Source organism: Natator depressus, chromosome 15, assembly GCF_965152275.1.
Source record: "Natator depressus isolate rNatDep1 chromosome 15, rNatDep2.hap1, whole genome shotgun sequence".
Lineage (NCBI taxonomy): Eukaryota > Metazoa > Chordata > Testudines > Cheloniidae > Natator > Natator depressus.
The window spans coordinates 25,240,063-25,258,295 of record NC_134248.1 but is presented as its reverse complement, the minus strand read 5'-3'; the positions used below and the strand labels follow the sequence as shown (position 1 = coordinate 25,258,295).

The window sequence follows — 18,233 nt, the reverse complement described above, 5'->3', positions numbered from 1 at the left end:
TGAGCTACTGAAGAGATTCTCTACTAGTGTTTCTGTAAAGTCTCCCTGTTTCAGTACTGAATTTCTGTGCTTGCAATAAAGGCCAGTTCTTTTCCAGGTCTCTCTCTCCGGTGGAGATTCTAGCCCTGTTTGTCACTACAGAAGTGAGACTTGCAAGCTTGACAGAGCAGAATGTAATGAAGCCTCATTGCAGGCCGAAATGCCAATAATTGAATGAATCAAGGCATTGGTCTCCCCAGATGTGCCAGACATTTAAGGGCCAATGAGTTTAGAAATGATTATAAATAGCATGTAACCTATTAAATGCTTATCATGAAGTTGTGATTTCCCCCCAGCATCCTGTGAAATGTAACAGAGTCTCACTATGCTCAGGACTGAGATGTGTTCTGTAAAGCTTTCGCTCAGAGGCTCTGGGAGTACGGCCTAGGCGTAATGTATGCTGAAGCCGAGCTTTGTTCAGTGCATACTCTGAGCTTGCCCTGTTAAGTTTCCTTGCTGGCTGGCTCTGTGGTATTTGCACTGGCATCTGCTCATTAAACATACAGCCATGTGTTTATGTTCTGGAGATGGGTGACTGCCTAGGCAGGGCATGTCATGCTCCAGTGAACTCTCTTCCTCAGCCTGTCACTTGGACAAAGAGCTGAGTTTAGTAGGTGCAGTAACTTCAACTCCAGAGGGGCCGTGGCTTCTGGAGCTGGGTCTGAGCCAGCCCCATTCCCTCCCCACCTTCACAGCCAGACACCTCCCCTTTTTGGGTGGGTTCCAATACAAATCTGGACCTATCTTTGCAGTTGAGGCCCTCTGTCTGCCTTCCTAAAGCTGAGTGGGAAGATTAGCTATTAAATTAAATGTCCTTGGTGGCTTAAACAAACCAAGTTGAATCCTTAGCTGAAGTGCTTCCTTAGGAGTCCTGGACAGCTGGGTTTTAAGTGCCCCATTGCTAACCTCTCTGTTTCTAAATCAGTTAATGAATGTCTGTGTCCTGGGCGTGCCTGTCTAAGGAGGAGCTGGGCAGCAGCCTTTAATGGTCCTGTTCTGAAGGAGGACATGGGAGAGAAGCGGGGAGTCAGTGGTCGAATGAGCTTGTTTACCCAACACATCTCACCTTTATATCAGTTGTGGGGGCAGGGGGGATGCGGCCTCCTCCTGACATGGAACAATCCTGTGACAATCCGGACACTTCCCTAGTGAGCTACTTAACTTGGAGACGGGCCCTGACCCGAATGCCTCTGGACTCCGGTAAAATTCAGATCTTTGTGGTTGACTCTCATTTCTCTATTGGGCTGAACCAAAACCTCAGATCCAGAAACCCCCGAAAGTTGGGGAAGTTCTGATCTGGATCCAAACACTGTGGCTCAGGCCTATCTGCTGAGCTGGCTCATTACTCTGGTCAATGTGGTGGAAGGATTGGGTTATACAATTGATATTTCCTTCCACATCAGACGTCCCAGTATGTCTGCCTGGGGCGTTTGACTCATACGTCCCTCCTGACTGCATTCTGGGCTCCCTCTGCTGCTCTTTGCTCTCACCTCTGGAGTCCTGCATGGCCCACTCCACTCCTGGGAGTAGCTGGACAACGCTACAGGCTCCACTGTCACCAGGACCCTGAGGAGTACCTGCCTGGTGTCCTCAGGCAGAGTCCAGGCCTTAGGCTGTTCAGTCTCGGCTGGGAGTAGAGGGGGAAAGGCCCTTCCCTGCCTCTTGGTTCTATAAGGTGGGCAGGTCTTGGAGCCTGGCCTTTCCTGCTGGAATTGAACCCCTTGTCTCCCTGCTCTGGTGTGGAGTATGCACACCCCACTGTGTTCTCCGAGAGAGATGGATGGGAAAACAAGTGGCTGGCTGGATGGAGTGTAACCCAGGGCATGCAGAAGGGGTGCTGGGAAGGCATCTGCCGCCTGCTTGTCGAAGTAGTGTCTGCAGCCTTGAGGTGGTGGAGGATTCCACCACCTTCAGACGGTCAGAAGATATGGCCACTCCCCTTGCCCTAGTAGCCATTCCTTCCCTGCCTCAGGACACACTCACTGTAATTCACTCTGCTTAGGCCTGCCAGTCGGCAACTCCATGTTGGGCTGCCACATGCTGCATGTCTCCTGAGCGCTCCTGTCACTGTGCCCTCCGCTGACGACTACTGTTTGCTGCTGGGCCTAATCCACAGGCCTCAGAGTCACCTCTGTGACCCACTAAGACAGCTGTGTTTATTCAGAACGCAGGAAGCAGGATGAAACGTTCACAGACCAGGCGTTCTTGGTGCTGCAGCCTACCCTGTGGTTTTGAGGACTTCAATAGCACAGATATAGGTGTGAGGTTTTTTGCAGGAGTGGTGGGTGAAATTCTGTGGCCTGCGTTGTGCAGGAGGTCAGACTAGATGATCATAATGGTCCCTTCTGACCTAAATATCTATGAATCTATATCCTGACAGGAGACTGGAATGAGCTCTAGTCCATCCGGCTTCTTGCCCTTTTGCAAAAGCTTTCCCCCTCGTGCCCAGATACTGTGGTGATGGGTACAGCACAAGAACTTGAATAGAACAAAACAGCTGGGCAGGAGGCAAACTCAGTTTCACTGGCTGAACTCCAGGATGACGAGCAGAATCCATTCTGATCCCTTTTTGTGCTGTAGTCTGCCCCTAGACACTAAGATGATTGTTGTCTATTAAAAACTTACATGAGAGAGATTTCCTCTTTTCTAGAAAAGTAAACAGAGGTCCACCTTTTCTCCTTCAGAAGGATACCTTTTTGGTGTGTGCTCTGTAAGCAGAGAGATTCTCACTGTCTTGTCTTATGGTATGTGTACTCTTAAAGTGCTGTAGCGGCACTGCGATGGGAGGGACATACCTATGTCCATGTCAATTTTCAGTGTAGAGCAGCCCTTCAACTCACTGGTTGCATTGTATAGTGCGTGTTTGAAAGATCAGAGGCTGGGCTTCTCAGTCATTAGCAAAGAGCGTTTTATAATCCAGAAAGAAAAGAAGTACTTGTGGCACCTTAGAGACTACTCTTAGTACTCCTTTTCTTTTTGTGAATACAGACTAACACGGCTGCTACTCTGAAACCTTTTATAATCCAGGTTTCACAGGCAGGATGGAGTAGTGCGTAGTGATACCGGACAAAGCAAAGCACAACTGTTTTCACTAAATGGAATATGTACAAATGAGACGTCTAGGATGACCATAACATCCAGGGATTTTTTTTTAATTGTATATGGAAGTCTTACAGATTGTTGTACCATTAAACATGAAGAACAATTAACCAGTCGTATATCATTCTGAGTAGCGATGTCTTCGTTTATTTGTACAGTTCAGCTGCAGCACTGGTTCTTTGAATGTAAATGAATTGATGGCACAATAGACTTCTGTATGAAATGAGGTCAGGCATGTAGAAATTGAATGAGGACTCTGCATGGTGGGAGCTGTGGGACAATAATAACTTCAAACACCATATGTTTCCTGGAGACCTTCAAACATGCAGATCCAACCGTACGGGGTGCGGAATGTAACATCATAGACTTACAGGTAGAGCCAGCTTTGGAGATGAATTCTGTTCCCCCTGGGAGGAAATTGTGTGCCCTGTGAGGGACATACAAAGATTAGTATTAACAAGCCTCTAAAAGCATCCAAACAGTCAACTTGAATCTTCTCTTGGGTTCTACAGCCTTTTGGGGAAGCTGGCCCATATTTGGGGTTTTTAACTAAGCTTGTTTAACCCACTAGTCAGGGTCTGTGTGTGTACCTCTCCGCCCTCTGTGCCCCATCCACAGGGGATACAGGTCTGTTATAGCACTTGCTTGAAGGTCTGTTTTTTAGCTCGAGCTGTAGACTCATGCTTTTAGCCCTGGAGTTCCCTGCTTCAGTTCCCAGGGTTGGCCAATATGGCACCCATCACATGACTGAGGTTCTTCTGGGATGTGAACTGTTGTGGGAATGCATGGGGTAAGTTTCCTCCATCCAGAGGGGGTGTGTGACCCATTGGTCTGGGTCAGTGTGTTACACATCTCCCTCTGTAGAGATGCGAAGGGTCTCATCTCTCTAGCTGAGCAGTAAGGTCACGTGCCACCTCTCAATGTATCACATTTGTCCTGTGGTTTTCTGGTTCTCCTTTCTGCATCATGGAATGGCCACTTTAGAGATCGAGTGTTTCTGTGTGTTGTAGCAGGGCTCCTCTCCTCTCTCAGTGCATTTTTCCAGCCCCCATTACAAGTAAGAGGGGGTATGTGTGTTGGGGGCAAGGAGGTAGGGCTGTGTGTGTCGGGGGCAGGGAGGGTGTGTTTGTGTAGGCTTGGAGTGTGGTTTTAGGACTCCTAGAGCAGCCTTTCTCTTACAGCAGTGATGTGAGAAACTTAAGGGTTGTCTTCACTGCAGAGTTAATTTGGACTTTTCCTTGGGTATTACCCCCTAACCCCGCTCCCGTTCACACATAACGCTCTCTTACCTGAGTCTGGTGGTCCTTTCGAACCAGACTAGCTCGCCTGCCTGGATTATAGGCTAACACTCAAATGCTGGTTACACTTGAGCTGGTAATCTGACAGCTCTGTGGTGAGGACACAGGCTAACCCATCTGAGAGCTGATATTCCTCCAGTGCCTTCCCGCAGTTCACCTCCCCACCCTGTGTGCCCAGAAAGATAGACAAGTTCTCCCACAAGTCGCTGGGAAAGAATCACAGAGCTACCCATCTTACTGCAGTGCTAAGAACCATGAGCTCCGACCCCAGAAATCCTAGGGCCTTGCACAGTGAGCGCAGTGCCAGCGTGGACACAGTAATTTGAGTCTGGTTGGCAGCGTGGCCACTCACACCCAGGCTAGACTTGAGCACAGATCATCTGAGTGAACTCTGAGGGAAGACATGGCCTAAGGCTAGAAGCCAGTTAACAAGGACAGATCTTATCAGGTGTCTCTCCATGTCCTAGAAGTCATTGCCCCAGTTCACACAAACAAAAGTTCTTGTTGTCCGTTTCAGCACAGCCTAGAGACTGAATGGCTACAGAGGCTGCCCCCGTTCGGTCTCTCCAGGGCAGGAGAGAATCCAGTTGGTAGGATATTGTGGTGAAGCCTGTAGAGCTGCTCTTCCCGCACTTACATCTTGTCAGCCCCCAAATCTGCAGCACATTGAAATGTTTAATGTTGGGAGGCTGAGAAATAGGGTTTAGGACCAAACTAAATGGCTCAAGAAATGCTGTTCAGGGGGTGGGGTTGTGAGTGGGGCACTGGACTGAGCCTTGGCTTTGACTAGATTTCTCAAAGCTATGCTGAGTGTTTCAGGCTTTGCAGTGGATGGTTCATCTGATGCTTCTCCTGACAAGTGTTTCACCTCTTCATCTTGTTAGCCAGATTCCCCATTCACATTCCTTCTTCCCCAGACACAAAATAACCTTTTGCCTTTGCAGGGCGAAGGGCTGGAGAATGCAGTGTGTGTTGAGATGCCGCTCTCTCATTTTGGGATCCTAGCTCAAGTTGTAGGTGTCTTGACGCTAGATCAATGCGCCTCCTTTCCCGAAAATCCATCCGTGGTGCAAAACCACAGCCTAGCGTTTGCTGTTGTGTTGAAGCTCTGAGGCAACAGGCAGAAACTCCCAGAGTAAACAGGAGGAAACTGATAAGAATCAAAGTTACAGGAATGTTTTCAATCTGGCCGTTTGATTGCTGCTCTACTTATGACTAGAAAGCTTGTTCTTTATGTGATCAGCCCCTTAGGATCATAATGCATTTAAACTGCAACTCTCCCCTGACAATGTAAAATTAGCATCTTAATATTCACCAGGCCTACTCCTGGTGAGTCTTCAGTATCCTGTCTGCGTACTGTGGATGGTATAACAAGGCTTTACCGCTGTTAGCCCTGCAAAGTTAATGTAGCATTGAGAGAGAGCAGGAGTCTGTTCTGGTATATGCACCATTGGGAGGATTGTTCACCAAGATCTAATTACAGGGTTGGGCGGTTACACCTATACAAATCCACTGTAGACAATGTGGTTACACAGATATGGTTGAGGCTGGAATTCAGCCTGCTGACCCTTTTATTGGTCATGCAAGAAGGAAGAAAGCCCAGGTTGCATGCTCGGACCCGTGGATGAGTTGCAGGACTAGGAATTAGGGGGGAAAAATCTTTAGTTGTAGACTGAGTATATCTTGATTTGGAGTCACTGAGACCCAATGCAAATGGATGGCATTGTTTATAGGGTCAGTCTTCAGAGTAGAACTGTGTGATTTAGATTGGGGCATGTTGAAAGTGTTTAGACCCTAAAGGTGTAGTTTATCCACCTAATAAAGATTGCAATCAGCATCACTCTCATAGCATTTTGCTGCTACTTTCATCATGTTGCCCTGTACTTTGAGTTCTTTGGAATGGGTGTGGCAGAGGCTAATCCCACATTTATTTGTGGCCTCTTTTCTAAATTTTAGGAGTTCAAACTACAAAAGGAGGTCTGACAAGAGATTGATTTAAGGAGACATAAAGGCAAATGCCATCAAAGCTGTGAAAAGAAGAGCTTTGTGTAGCTCGAAAGCTTGTCTCTTTCACCAACAGAAGATGATCCACTAAAATGTCACCTACTGTGTGAAAAGAAATAAACATTTCAAAGGCTTGTTATGGTTAGATAAACAGCTCTGAAATTGGCATTTTGCTGTTATGCGTGTTTGCTCTGTAGACACCTCTCTGAATTATTGCTGAGAAAATGCAGTCTGTGTATTTACTATGATCATAGCAGCCATGGAGAATGTCAATTGCTCTCGTCAACTTGACTCCCAAATTCAAAAGCTAGAATCTCTCTGGTCGGTGATGTACAAGGCAAGACTCAAGATGGTTGTCAGGTACAAAGACAAGGCTGTATTGCTGGCAGGTACAAAAGGAATCATTTGATAGATGTCCTGAGCAATTCTTGACATCAAGTCATTGATAAAGGGAACACTGAGAACTTAGTGCTTGGATGTCAAGGCATGAGGCGTCTTGGGCTTCAGGTTTGAGAGACTAGCTTTTCCGACTATAACCAAGGAACTCATTAAACGTGAGACCATACAGGAGTCTGAGCACTGGGTTGGGAGCCGGGAGCTGCTGAGTTCTAATCCTGGCTCTATCACTTAACATGGCCTGGGCCTTCGGACAAGTCACTTGCCTGCTCTGACCTTCCATCTCTCCATCTGTACAGTGGGGTGAGGATACTCTTTGCCCAGAGATAGTCTAAGGCTGAATAGTTGGAATGCAGGCTGTATAAACTGAGAGCATTATCAAACGCTCCATATGGCCAGGCAGTGCCTAATGAATGACGAGAAGGATCCAGAAACAGACCTGGTGCCTGAGTTTTTTATGGACTAACAATGTTTGGCAGTAAAGGATTGTGCTGATTCTGCCTCTGACATCTCTTCTTTTCTCCCCACACAGGCTATGAGCATCAGCAAAGCCATCAATACACAAGAAGCACCAGTGAAAGAGAAACATGCCCGCAGTATCCTTTTCCTTTGCAATGACGGTGACCCCTGCTTCTCAGAGCCCAGTACTGTGGCCAGGTTTCAAAAGGAGCTTTGTAATCTCATGGTCAGATTTCCCTACACATCATCACACAATTCCCAATGAGATCTCATACTTCAGGGTGTCTTTCTTTTAATTGCCCCGGAGATCAGAAAGGAATTTGCCAATAGATAATGGGGTATTTTGGGGAGTGGGGCAGGTGGGGAGGAGATTGCCTTCCTTTGAGTCATAGGTTGCAGCTGGGGGTAGGACACTGGACTTGACAGACCACTGGTTTGATGTGGGATGGCGTGTTGTACGTTCCAGTGTCTTTGCTGCGATCAGTAAGTGTGCAGCACCGGGAGAAATATAACACAAAATAATTTTCAAACACTCGCTGACAAAGAGCAGGAGCTGGGTACAAAGTGGGCTGAGGCAGTTCTGCTCTTTCCGTTGCTTGCAGGGACATGGGGCTGTACTTGGATGTCCCACTGCTGGCAACACAGTCCATTCCCAGGCCATCGTTTTGGTGTGCCGTCACACCAGAGTCCAGCTTGAGGCCTTTTGTAAAAAGTAAATGTAACATAAATTGGTGATTAGTCACCCGAACCCTGGCTCTTTTGATGAGGCGAGAGTCGTAATGAGAAGCTGATTGCGATAAAGAAAACACAGATAATGAGCGTGTCTGATTGGAATGGCTGCCCTGAGTTTCTAGCTGTTCAATTAGCCTTGACGTCTGGAAAGGAATTATCTTGGGAACTCACCATGAGAAAGGAGCATTTACTTTCTGGTCCTACGCTATTGGCCTCCCCCTGCCCAGCAGCTCCATCCTCAGCTGGAAGTTCTGCCATGTTGTGCACAAAGTCCTGAGAGATGGCCATCCCAATGTAAGTGGCTCCTTCCCTTCCGCTTAATAATCGTGTACTGTGCATTCATAGAGCGTGTCTCATCCGTAGCTTTCAAAGCCTGTCCCGCTTCCTGCTCCCCATCTGGCAGAGAGGGAAACTGAGGCACAGAAAGATGAAGTGACTTGCCTGAGGGCACGTGGCAAGTCAGTGGGAGATCCAGTAGTAGAATCCAGGACTCTTGGCTCCCAGTTGGTGGGGCTGTAGGTTAGACTCTGAGCATGTAGGAGAGGGTGACCGCTGTTCTCTGCTGCCTCTTGCTTGCTGATGGGAGGGAAATACTTCCCCAACTTCACCAATCTGCCCTACTTCACCAACCTGGTGGAAAGATCCTGGAGAGGCATTTAAAAAGTCAGAGGGAAGAGAGGTATCGGAAATAGGAGAAAGTGTGTCTGGCTGGCCCAGCAACATTTTACGGTCTGGGCAGCAGGTGCAAGGTCTTCCGTGCTTAAGGAAGCCTTCGTGGGCTGCAGCATTTACTGGTGTGTTTCTGCTGCTGAACTCCCTTCATTTCCTCTGCTGTGTATTAACACACTCCTCCAGTGAGTATCATTAATGTTCACCTCACATATATTCCAGAGCTCTCCTCCCTCACTGCTCCCTGGCCCTCCAGCGAATACAGGGCTACAATTCACTGGCGAGGCCTGGCTGCAATCAGCTGTGCCGTCTGTGACTGCCGAGGGCTTGCTGGGGTCTCCTGTTCCAGTACCACCCCTCTGTTTTTAATGTTTAATGCAAGGAGTTTGGGACGCAGCAGTGAGCTTGGGGAGGCTTCTTCCTGTCAGCTTGTAGGCTAACCACAGAGGCTGATACAGACATTAGTGTTAGGCTGATTGTGTTGAGAGAGAGTCGAGCTTTGGGTTTTAAATACATAGATCACTAGCTCAGCACTTGGATACAAAGGTGAAAGGCACCTAGGAAAAGCCTTAGCTAGATAACAATTCAGTGAAGCTTCCAAAAATGTTAATTTTCACTACATTCAATTTAGTAAATACTGAGTAAAGCAGTCACCCAACTTAATGATTATACATAGGCACTTGCCTAGTGCTTTTAACTTGTAGATTTCAAAGCACTTCTTGAAAGTGGGGGTCATTTTTCTTGCCTCATAGTTGGAAAAACTGAGTCACAGTGAGTTTGTGACTGGCCCAACGTCACAGAAGCAGAAGGGGGACTAGCACCTGGTCTCCTGACTCCTAGTTCCCTACTCTAATTACTTAAGCTTATGCTCAAATAAATTGGTTAGTCTCTAAGGTGCCACAAGTACTCCTTTTCTTTTTGCGAATACAGACTAACACGGCTGTTACTCTGAAACTCTAATTACTAGATCTGCTTCCCAAAATGCAGCATTGTGTTTAAAGTGCTCTGTTCTAACACGTCCTTTAAGAATGTACACATCTCTTTCTTGAACAGCCCCATTGTTTTTAGACTGAAACTTCAGCTCAGTCTCCACCTTCTGTGGACAAATCGGATCCATTTCTGGTTTCTGCTAGAGGACCAGGAACCATTAGATCCATCCCTCCATTCAAAAATCTTGTTGCCACTTTGAACCAGTTAAAATTTCCCCTTGGAATTTCCTTGTGTTGCTTCCTTGCAATAGGCCAGCAAAGGGGGGACTGACAAATCCAGATCTGTACGGTGCAACAGACGGGGCTGAGAGGGGGTTGTAGACTGAAGCTTGGGTGGGACAGTTCAGGTCAGGCTTGTCTTGATCCTCTTTTTTCCCCCGCCCCCATACCCTTGAGCACACAGGCTGCATATCTGACCCCTCTGCCTTTTCCCCCAGGTTCTTCAAGACTGTCAAAGATATCGGAGTAATATCCGAGAGACAGGAGACCTGTGGGTGAGTTGCAGCAATGGACTGTGCTGGCCACTGAAAGCCTTGCATTGAAACGGGGGTAGAGCTGTCAGGCCTTTGGTGAAGTGCGGGGGGTGAGGGTGTTTGTTGGTGAATGCTTTGTTTCTGAGTGGGGTGTTGAAGGTTTCTGTGTTATGATACGAAGGCTTTTGGGTGGTAGTTGGATACTATGGAAATCATTAACCATCACCTTAACGCCCAGCTGTAATCCCTAAGTAGCAAGGATCTGTTGAAGTGTGGCCATCTTGAGTGAATGGAGCGCAGGAGCTTTGTGTTACACAGCAACTCTAGGAGAGTTTAGGAGAGGAGGTGGGAGAGACTGTTGCATCTAACTGACACTGCAAAGGGGGGTAGGAGGGGATGGGAGAGGGTAGATAGGCAATTACATTTATAGCCTAAACTGGAATTTGTCCATATTCTTCTCGTGTTTGGATCATGAATAAAAGGAAAGTCTTTTCCACCTTCGTCAGGAGATTGGAAGTGATTTACCCTTTGGAACTGAGCCAGTGATTTCTTCTTCTTGATGGGACTAGCAATGTGGTTCTGTGTTTGTGAATGAGAGCTGTATTTAGAGGCGTGTGAGGTCCCACCCTACTATGCCCACAATTACATTTTTCTTCCTGGTCCTTTGGAGGCCAGATCCTCGGGTGGCAGAAATCAGTGGCACTCCTTTGACTTCAGTGGAGCTGCGCCTGTTTATACCAAGGGAAAGTCTGGGCCAGAGTTTGGAGACACTCCTCTCTTTGATGGCTGAGTCCTGTTCAGGTGGGTGGGAAGATGAATGTTTAGTGTCACCCAGAAGTTTTGTAACGTTTTCCTGATATTCCTTGGCAGGGGCACTTGCACGACAGATATGGGCAGCTTGTGAATATTTATACCAAACTTCTACTCACCAAGATATCCTTTCACCTAAAGGTAATTCCATCTCCCCCCCTACCCCCCCCCTCTGAAATTTTGACAGATTTTTGCTACAAGCTGTTGTTCTTTTTCTCTTATTTGTTGAATTCACACTGTTCTGAGAGCGGGTGTGAATATTAGATTAGGAAGAGCCATGATTCAGCAGGGATCTTAGCCTGAAATGTACCTATGTGTCTGGAGTGGAGGTGTGGGACCTGCCATAAAAAAATGCTACTGAATTTATGAAGACTTTTCTTTTTGAAGCATCCTGACTTTCCCCCAGGCCTAGAAGTGACGGATGAGGTGCTAGAAAAGGCTGCTGGGACAGATGTGAATAACATGTAAGTTTCCTTTTAGGTATTTAAAACCTTCTACAAAGCATAATGACTCTCTTTGTCCTGAGCACCATTAATGTAAATGGTGCATCCTGCTGATGAAGTACCCCACATTAAAGTTCACGGTGCTCTGTGTGGGAGACAGAGGCCAGCTTATTTTATTAGATTAATATAGCCATAAATTGCATCATAAATCTGAGTGAGGCAAACAGCGTCTTTGCACAGAAGCACCTTTGCGGAGTGCTGCGTGAGCTGTGGGTGAGACTGTTGTTCATCGTTTATAAGTGGCAAGATGGTGCTGAGTGTAAAGGTAAGTGCATGCTGATGATACTCCTCCTGCAGGGAACATCAGCCAACCCTTCCAGCCATGGGCCAAAGTGCAAATAAGCAAAGGCCTGATTTCAGAGGACCTGAGTACCTGCAGCTCTCATTGGAGTCCTGGGTGTTCGACACCTCTGAAAAGCGGGCCCCAAAGTTCTGTCATCTTAAGCAGCGCATCAGGAAACAGTCAGATCTGTTAGATTCTTTCCAAAGGGAGGCGGTGGAAGCCCCTTTCCTTGTCTCTTAAGACTGGACAGAGCTGTGGAGAAGACCCTGTCAGGAACAAGCTGGGTTGGGAGGGTTTGCCTAGATGGCCCAATAGGGACATTCCATCTATCTACCTCTGACTTCTGTGATCCCGATACCAAAGTCCATCTGTTAAGGAGATGGCAGCCAGGACCCCGTGGTAAGAATGCCCAGATAACTGCTTCCCAGAAGTCCCTAGGGGTCAATGGCTGACTTTCTCTTATTCTGTGTGCACCAGAATGCAACGAAAAATAGCCCAGTGGCTCCACTCCCAACCTCATCCCATTCTGTTTGGGAACCCTCAGGAAGTGACTTGCATACTGTAAGGAGGGAGCTGACCCTGTTGCACAGCAGGGGGTCTGATAGTCCAATCCACAAGCAGGATGGGGTAAGGGGGGAGAATCTGCTTCTCCCTCCGTGGACCTGTTGGCCCTCTGCAGCATCTTGGGTCCTAATGGCAATGTCTAAAGGTGATAATAGAACAGGACTGTGCACCGATGCTGGGGGAAAGAGATGACAACGTTCTATGGTCCTGGCCCCAAACATGCACCTTCCTCTGCGTTACCACCGTGGTTGATAGCCTTTACTGTAGAGTGCTTTAGTACTTTTTGACGAAAGGGCCCCCAGTGCCATAGTAATAACTGCTTCTCCAGGGACGAGGGAGGAAGAAAGTTTTGTGTGTTAGCACTGCAGGAATGCTTTCCATCCCAATGACAAAACTGCAGTACTAAACATAAGACAGCACCCTACAGTCATGGCCCCCAAACACAGTGGGAACCCAATGCAAGTAGTATCGCTTTGCACTGTTACTGCAGTATTACCAAGGGTGTATCTAGTACTGTAGTAATCCTCTCACTTGCTGAGTGGCAGTTAGGTTTGTATTTATAGCCTGCTTGCTACCCCTGCCACCGTGTGCCGATAGTAAAAATAAATGACTGGAGCTGTGGTCTGAACAGTGCAGCTGACAGTGTTGTGAAGGTGTCTTGCAATACTGTGCTGTACAATACTTCAGCATCTTTTTAAATAAGGGTTTCTATGTTGATCCTGACCTTGCTCTTCGTGTAACATGATGGGGGGGATTTTGTTTTTTCAGCTTTCAGCTCACAGTCGAGATGTTTGATTACATGGACTGTGAACTCAGACTCACAGAGTCAGGTAAGCAATGTGAAGCCGTCCCCTACTGTTTGGGGTATTTTCTCCAGGCCCCAGGCTGATAGATGTTAGGTTCTCATCTCGGTCAGTAATCTAGTTAAAATCTAGTCTTTCTTCATCTAATAATGAGATGCACAGGTTTTTAAAGTAGTCGTTCAGCTCTGTTTGCTTATAACCACAGCTGTCTAAACAGGCCAATTTGGGGAAGATATTTAACAATCTGACTGCTTGTAGCAAACCCATATGGGCTCTGAACGATCACAAACCATGTGTGGTAGTGCTGGGAAAGGATGTATTTTTATTGCTCATTGATACAGAGATGTTAATTACATGCATTACACAAGGCTTTTATTCCCATAAACCGGAGACTGCAGTCAGTAATGTATTCTTTATAAATATTCATTTCCCTTTCTGAAATGTCCTCTTTGAAAGCTGAAGGACTCGGCCTGTGGAAACAGCGAGGCTGCTTTTAGTTACTTGCCTAGTCTCATTCTGAAAGAATTTTTGATGATTTAAAATTTTTGTTTTTTATTTTTTTAACCAGCCAGGAACGTGCAGCTGGAGAGGGGGCAGGAAACGTAATATATTCTAATGGTCTTCACTTCCCGAGTGACTAAAAGCACTTGATTCTCTTACTGTCTCCTCCAAGATGGCTGGGGGGGGAATTAAAACTGCCATTTTATAGTCACAAATACTTGAATCTGAACACAGAGGAGGTGGAAGTTGAATATTCTGTAAAAGAAATGAATAATTTTCTGACCATTGATGACATGGAGTTATAAAATCGACAATAATGGCAATCCAGTTTCATGGTCAGGGTGTGAGACAATTCCAGCATGGAGCAGGAGGGAATCTTATACCCCCTTTGTCTTCATCGCCCTTCACAATTGCTTACCTGCCCCCTCTTCCTTTTGTAGCATCAAATATTGGCTGCTGCTTGAGGCGAGATATCTGAGCAGGTGGATCAGTGTGTGACAGAACAGGTGTCTTACATTGAGAATAAAAGCTAGGGAAGTTCCGCCCATCTCGGTCTCAGTCTCTTTAACCTCAAGTGCTCGGTGCCAGCCAGCCCCTGGAGATAACCCAGGTAGTTCATAAGTGACTCTGACTAGCAGGAAGAACTCTGAAAGTTCTGATCACAAGGAGGGCGGCTGCTTTGCCCCACTGGTGTAGCTTAGCTGCACTGGCCTTGCATGTGAACCAAGAGTTCATTCCACTTGTGGAAGGTAAAGACATGGACTTCGTAGTTAATTATAAAGCTTTGTAATCCCGGTAGCACGCTCCACTCCACCCAATGGAAGTTGAGTAAACAAAGACAGTAGGGCTCCAGCTGCAGGCTCAGTCAGGGTTCCCGTATGCTGCTTCCCCAGAATGACACCAAGTCTGTACCTATCTGATCCAAGATCTCGCTAGCCACCCCAGCTGCACTGAACTGGCTTTTAACTTGTCTCACTGTAACCTGACACTGGGTAAAGACTTCGTTTGTGCAGGTCTCGCCCTCTGGTCCCGATTCTGCCTGGTAGCAGTAGATAGACGCAGGCAGGAGTTGTCTGTGATCGGCTCAGGATTAGAAGCCAGATCTCCTGCGTCCCAGGAGGCCGTTCTTCCTCTCTTGGGAGCAGCCTGTCAGTGAGACCCTTCCATCCTGCCTGAACATGCCCCCGGGCAGCCTGTATTTAACTGCACCTCTTACCAGATGAAACCCTTGCAGAGTCCTAACCCCGCTTCCTCCTGCAGTTCTCAGACAGCTCAACACCGCCATGGCTGTGTCTCAGATGTCGTCTGTTCAGTGCAGGCTGGCTCCTCTCATCCAGGTGATCCAGGACTGCAGCCACCTCTATCACTACACCGTCCAGTTAATGTTCAAGCTCCACGCATGTGAGTCACCCCCCCATGCATGATTTCCTGAAGCTCTGCCCCTCTGGCGTCTGAACTCACAGTCGCGTCTGCCACTTGCAGCCACCACTGCACCTGTGGCAGTTCAGCTTCCCTGGGTGCCAGGTTAAAGCCATTAACAGGTGCCAACCTGCAACAGCTTCCTGTTTATACCACTGAGCTGGCTTTATCTGTGGCACTGAAATGTCTTCAGTAGCTTGGCACCCTTCACCTCACGACAGTGATAAACACTTTCAGGCCCCTGCTCCCTCCTCCGCCCCAGGCTTTCTGACTGTGCCAGACACTGTGTGGCTTAATATCTAATTCAGTGCACTACCCACGGGACAGGGGAGCCATGCGGCTGTGCAAGCAGGGGACATGGGTAACTGGGTGCAATTCTGTGGAGGTCAGACTAGGTGAGCTAATGGTCCCTTCTGCCCTTGGAATCTATGAATCTGTTCTTTTAATATCCAGTTGTTTCAGGGCCTGTCCATTGTGAGACCAGACCCAGGCTGGCTGACAGCCAAGGTGTTAGCAGGGCTCTCGCATGAATTTTCTGGCTGGTGGGGACAGGCACTCTCTTTTCTGTGCTGTAGACTTAACCCTGCAGGGTATCTATTGCTTGGTGTTAGAATACGATTCTGGAAGTAAAAAATCCCGGTGCACCATAGTCAGGAAACAGCTAGAACACTTCTAGCAATGACTGCATTTAAAAATGGTGCTAGGTTGGAGCGGACTCCGGTCCGTGAATGCAGCTGGTTGTCACTGAGTGTTGGTAGGTGATTGCTAATATACAATTCCTTACATGAGCCATTAATCTATCCTTTTATCCCCGTGACTGGGTGCCAGCTACACTATTAAACCCCAAGTGTTGGCTTAAGATAACTAATGTGAGCCATGTGCATGGTGCCCCATGGTGCATTTTGCAAACGTCTCCCTTCATGATGGTCTCTCACCTGAGGCCATTTGCTTGATTTCAGGGGCCAAGCTTCACTTTCCTCTTGCTGGAAGAGTTAAAGCAGGGATCTGCATGTGACAGTTCTGAGCTGAGCAGTAATTCCTGTGCCTGGGTTTCTGATGCCTTTTAAAGGCCCTTCCCCCACTGTAAAGATACACTTTAATCCCAGAGCACCTTCCCCTGCAATCAGCTTTCAGTTTTCATATCCCTGCAGCTCAGTAACACTATCAGGCTTGTCTGTGTGTACAGAAGGTTTATAAAGTATGCGCTCTGATTGTGGACTATAGTCCACTTGTTTCCATTGCTGACTTTTTGACTAGTTCCCTTGTTTGCAGTACATGCTCTGTTACTGGTTCCCCAGGGAGCCGCGAGGAAGGGTTTGATTTCACCTGGAGGTTGGGAACCTGAGTACTCCACATTCCCAGGAAATGTGAGAGGGTCAAAGCCCTGTCTCCTTTCAGCATTATGCTTCCCACTTGGATTAAAAGATCAAATCGAGCTTGGCTGAAACACAAATGGCCGTCTTCCACCCTGCATTCCCAATTTCCAGGCCAAGCTTTTATGGACAAACTTAATGAAATGTACATTTCTGGAACACTTTGGACTCTGAGAGTAACTTCCCCCTGAATAGCGCAAAATGATTCACAAGCACTCGCTAGCTAAGCCTTCCAGTGCCCCATGAGACGTAAAAGAGATATAGCAGCAGCTGCAGCCACAGCTGGGGTAGAACACAGTAGAATTCCAGTGTCACTTTCATCTGACAGGCAATAGGTTGGATTCCTATTGAGGCACCAGTAACTAAACTGCATCTCCAAACGTGAAAACTTCTGGGGACTGGCTTTAGCACCTTGAGCCTACCTGGATTTTTTTTAAAAGTAGTTTGTGGTCAGATCACATTTTAGTACATTTTCTCCGGAGTGTTCAGAGGTCTCTTTCTCACCCAGTATTTCATGGGCAGTTTCTTCCAGCTAGCTGGATCAGGTGTATGGAAAGATCCTTTCCCCGCTGAAGCACTGAGTGGTACTGTGCTCTGTGCACTGTCTTAGCACCTGCTGTGTTTATCAGGCTGGGCTGGTAATTCATTTATCTCCTCGACTGTTCTAGGTCTGCCAGCTGATACACTGCAAGGTCACCGAGACCGGTTCCATGAGCAGTTCCGCAGGTAACGAAGGGCGCTTTAGTGCGGGGTAGTGACTCGCAGCTGTTCCGAATGCTCCATTCACCAAGACTCCCACTACTCCCATTTTAATGATTTCCGTTTTCTTCTCTCTAGCCTCAAAAACTTCTTTAAAAGGGCTTCAGACATGTTGTACTTCAAGCGGCTCATCCAGATCCCCAGGCTGCCAGAGGTACCATCCACTTTCCTTACTGCGTGCTGATGTCTTTAGCCACAGAACCAGAAACATACACTACACTTTACAGAATACCCTGCCCCAAAGGCCTTGCAGTCTATTAAGTGCGTGCGGTGCATGGAAAGCAGAGTGCTGTAGTGAGGTCTCTGAAACAAGAAGGTGTGCCGGCAACCCAAGCCAGGCGCTTCAGGGTAGAAAATGGGTAACCCTGTTGATCTCAGTTGCCATGGGGCAACTCATGGCTCTCCAGGTGTCCAAATGCACCTCAGAGTCCAAGAGCAAGGGAATTCAGAGCTAGAGGTGCCTCGCTTGAGCTTTAATTCTCCCTGTAATGACTGCCTATCGCAAGGTGCTCACAGCAATGCAGGGAGTGTGTCCTGGAGTCTCTTTATTTCAATGGTCTGAAGTCTTCAGCTTCAGCAATGAATTTCCTTGATTGCTGCGATGGCCAGCTGGCTCCATGTTCAGAGAGAGGGAACGTTGGATGATCCGATGGCCGGAACGATGCCAGACATTGAAAGTGTGTCTTGTTCCCATCAACTTTCAAAGGAAGGCAGCAGTGCCTATTGCACCATGGACAATCGGGGAGTGTTGGTTGTCCATGTCAGGGGTTCCCCCCTTTTTTCACTCTGCAGGCCACTCTGTCAGAGAAAGCAAAACGCTCGTTGGATCTGCCCCTGCTGCCTGGCTCTCAAAGTGTTCAATTCCAGAGATCGCCAGGAATGGCTCTGTGGGTGCCAGTGGCCCAGGGGCCATAGTGTGAGAACCACTGAACTATCTTGTTCTCTCCCATACCCTGAGGTGCAGAAGGCCTAACCGAACATAATCATGGTGGTACCCAGTACCCTTCTGATCTAGCAATGTGCTCACCCCCCCGGGACTGTACTCTGGGTGCACTGTTCA

At 47.6% G+C, this 18,233-nt stretch overlaps 1 protein-coding gene across 1 annotated transcript in view; it reads left to right on the top strand.

Annotated features, from left to right (window-relative positions):
* HIP1R (huntingtin interacting protein 1 related) overlaps nt 1-18,233 on the top strand; it is a 58,947-nt gene that overhangs the window by 19,855 nt on the left and 20,859 nt on the right. The window contains exons 2-10 of the mRNA XM_074972435.1: nt 7,369-7,432; nt 8,179-8,321; nt 10,123-10,179; nt 11,029-11,109; nt 11,356-11,432; nt 13,087-13,148; nt 14,883-15,023; nt 17,083-17,140; nt 17,252-17,327. Of these exons, the coding sequence (XP_074828536.1) occupies nt 7,369-7,432; nt 8,179-8,321; nt 10,123-10,179; nt 11,029-11,109; nt 11,356-11,432; nt 13,087-13,148; nt 14,883-15,023; nt 17,083-17,140; nt 17,252-17,327 (759 nt within the window). The remainder of the gene's footprint in view (nt 1-7,368; nt 7,433-8,178; nt 8,322-10,122; nt 10,180-11,028; nt 11,110-11,355; nt 11,433-13,086; nt 13,149-14,882; nt 15,024-17,082; nt 17,141-17,251; nt 17,328-18,233) is intronic.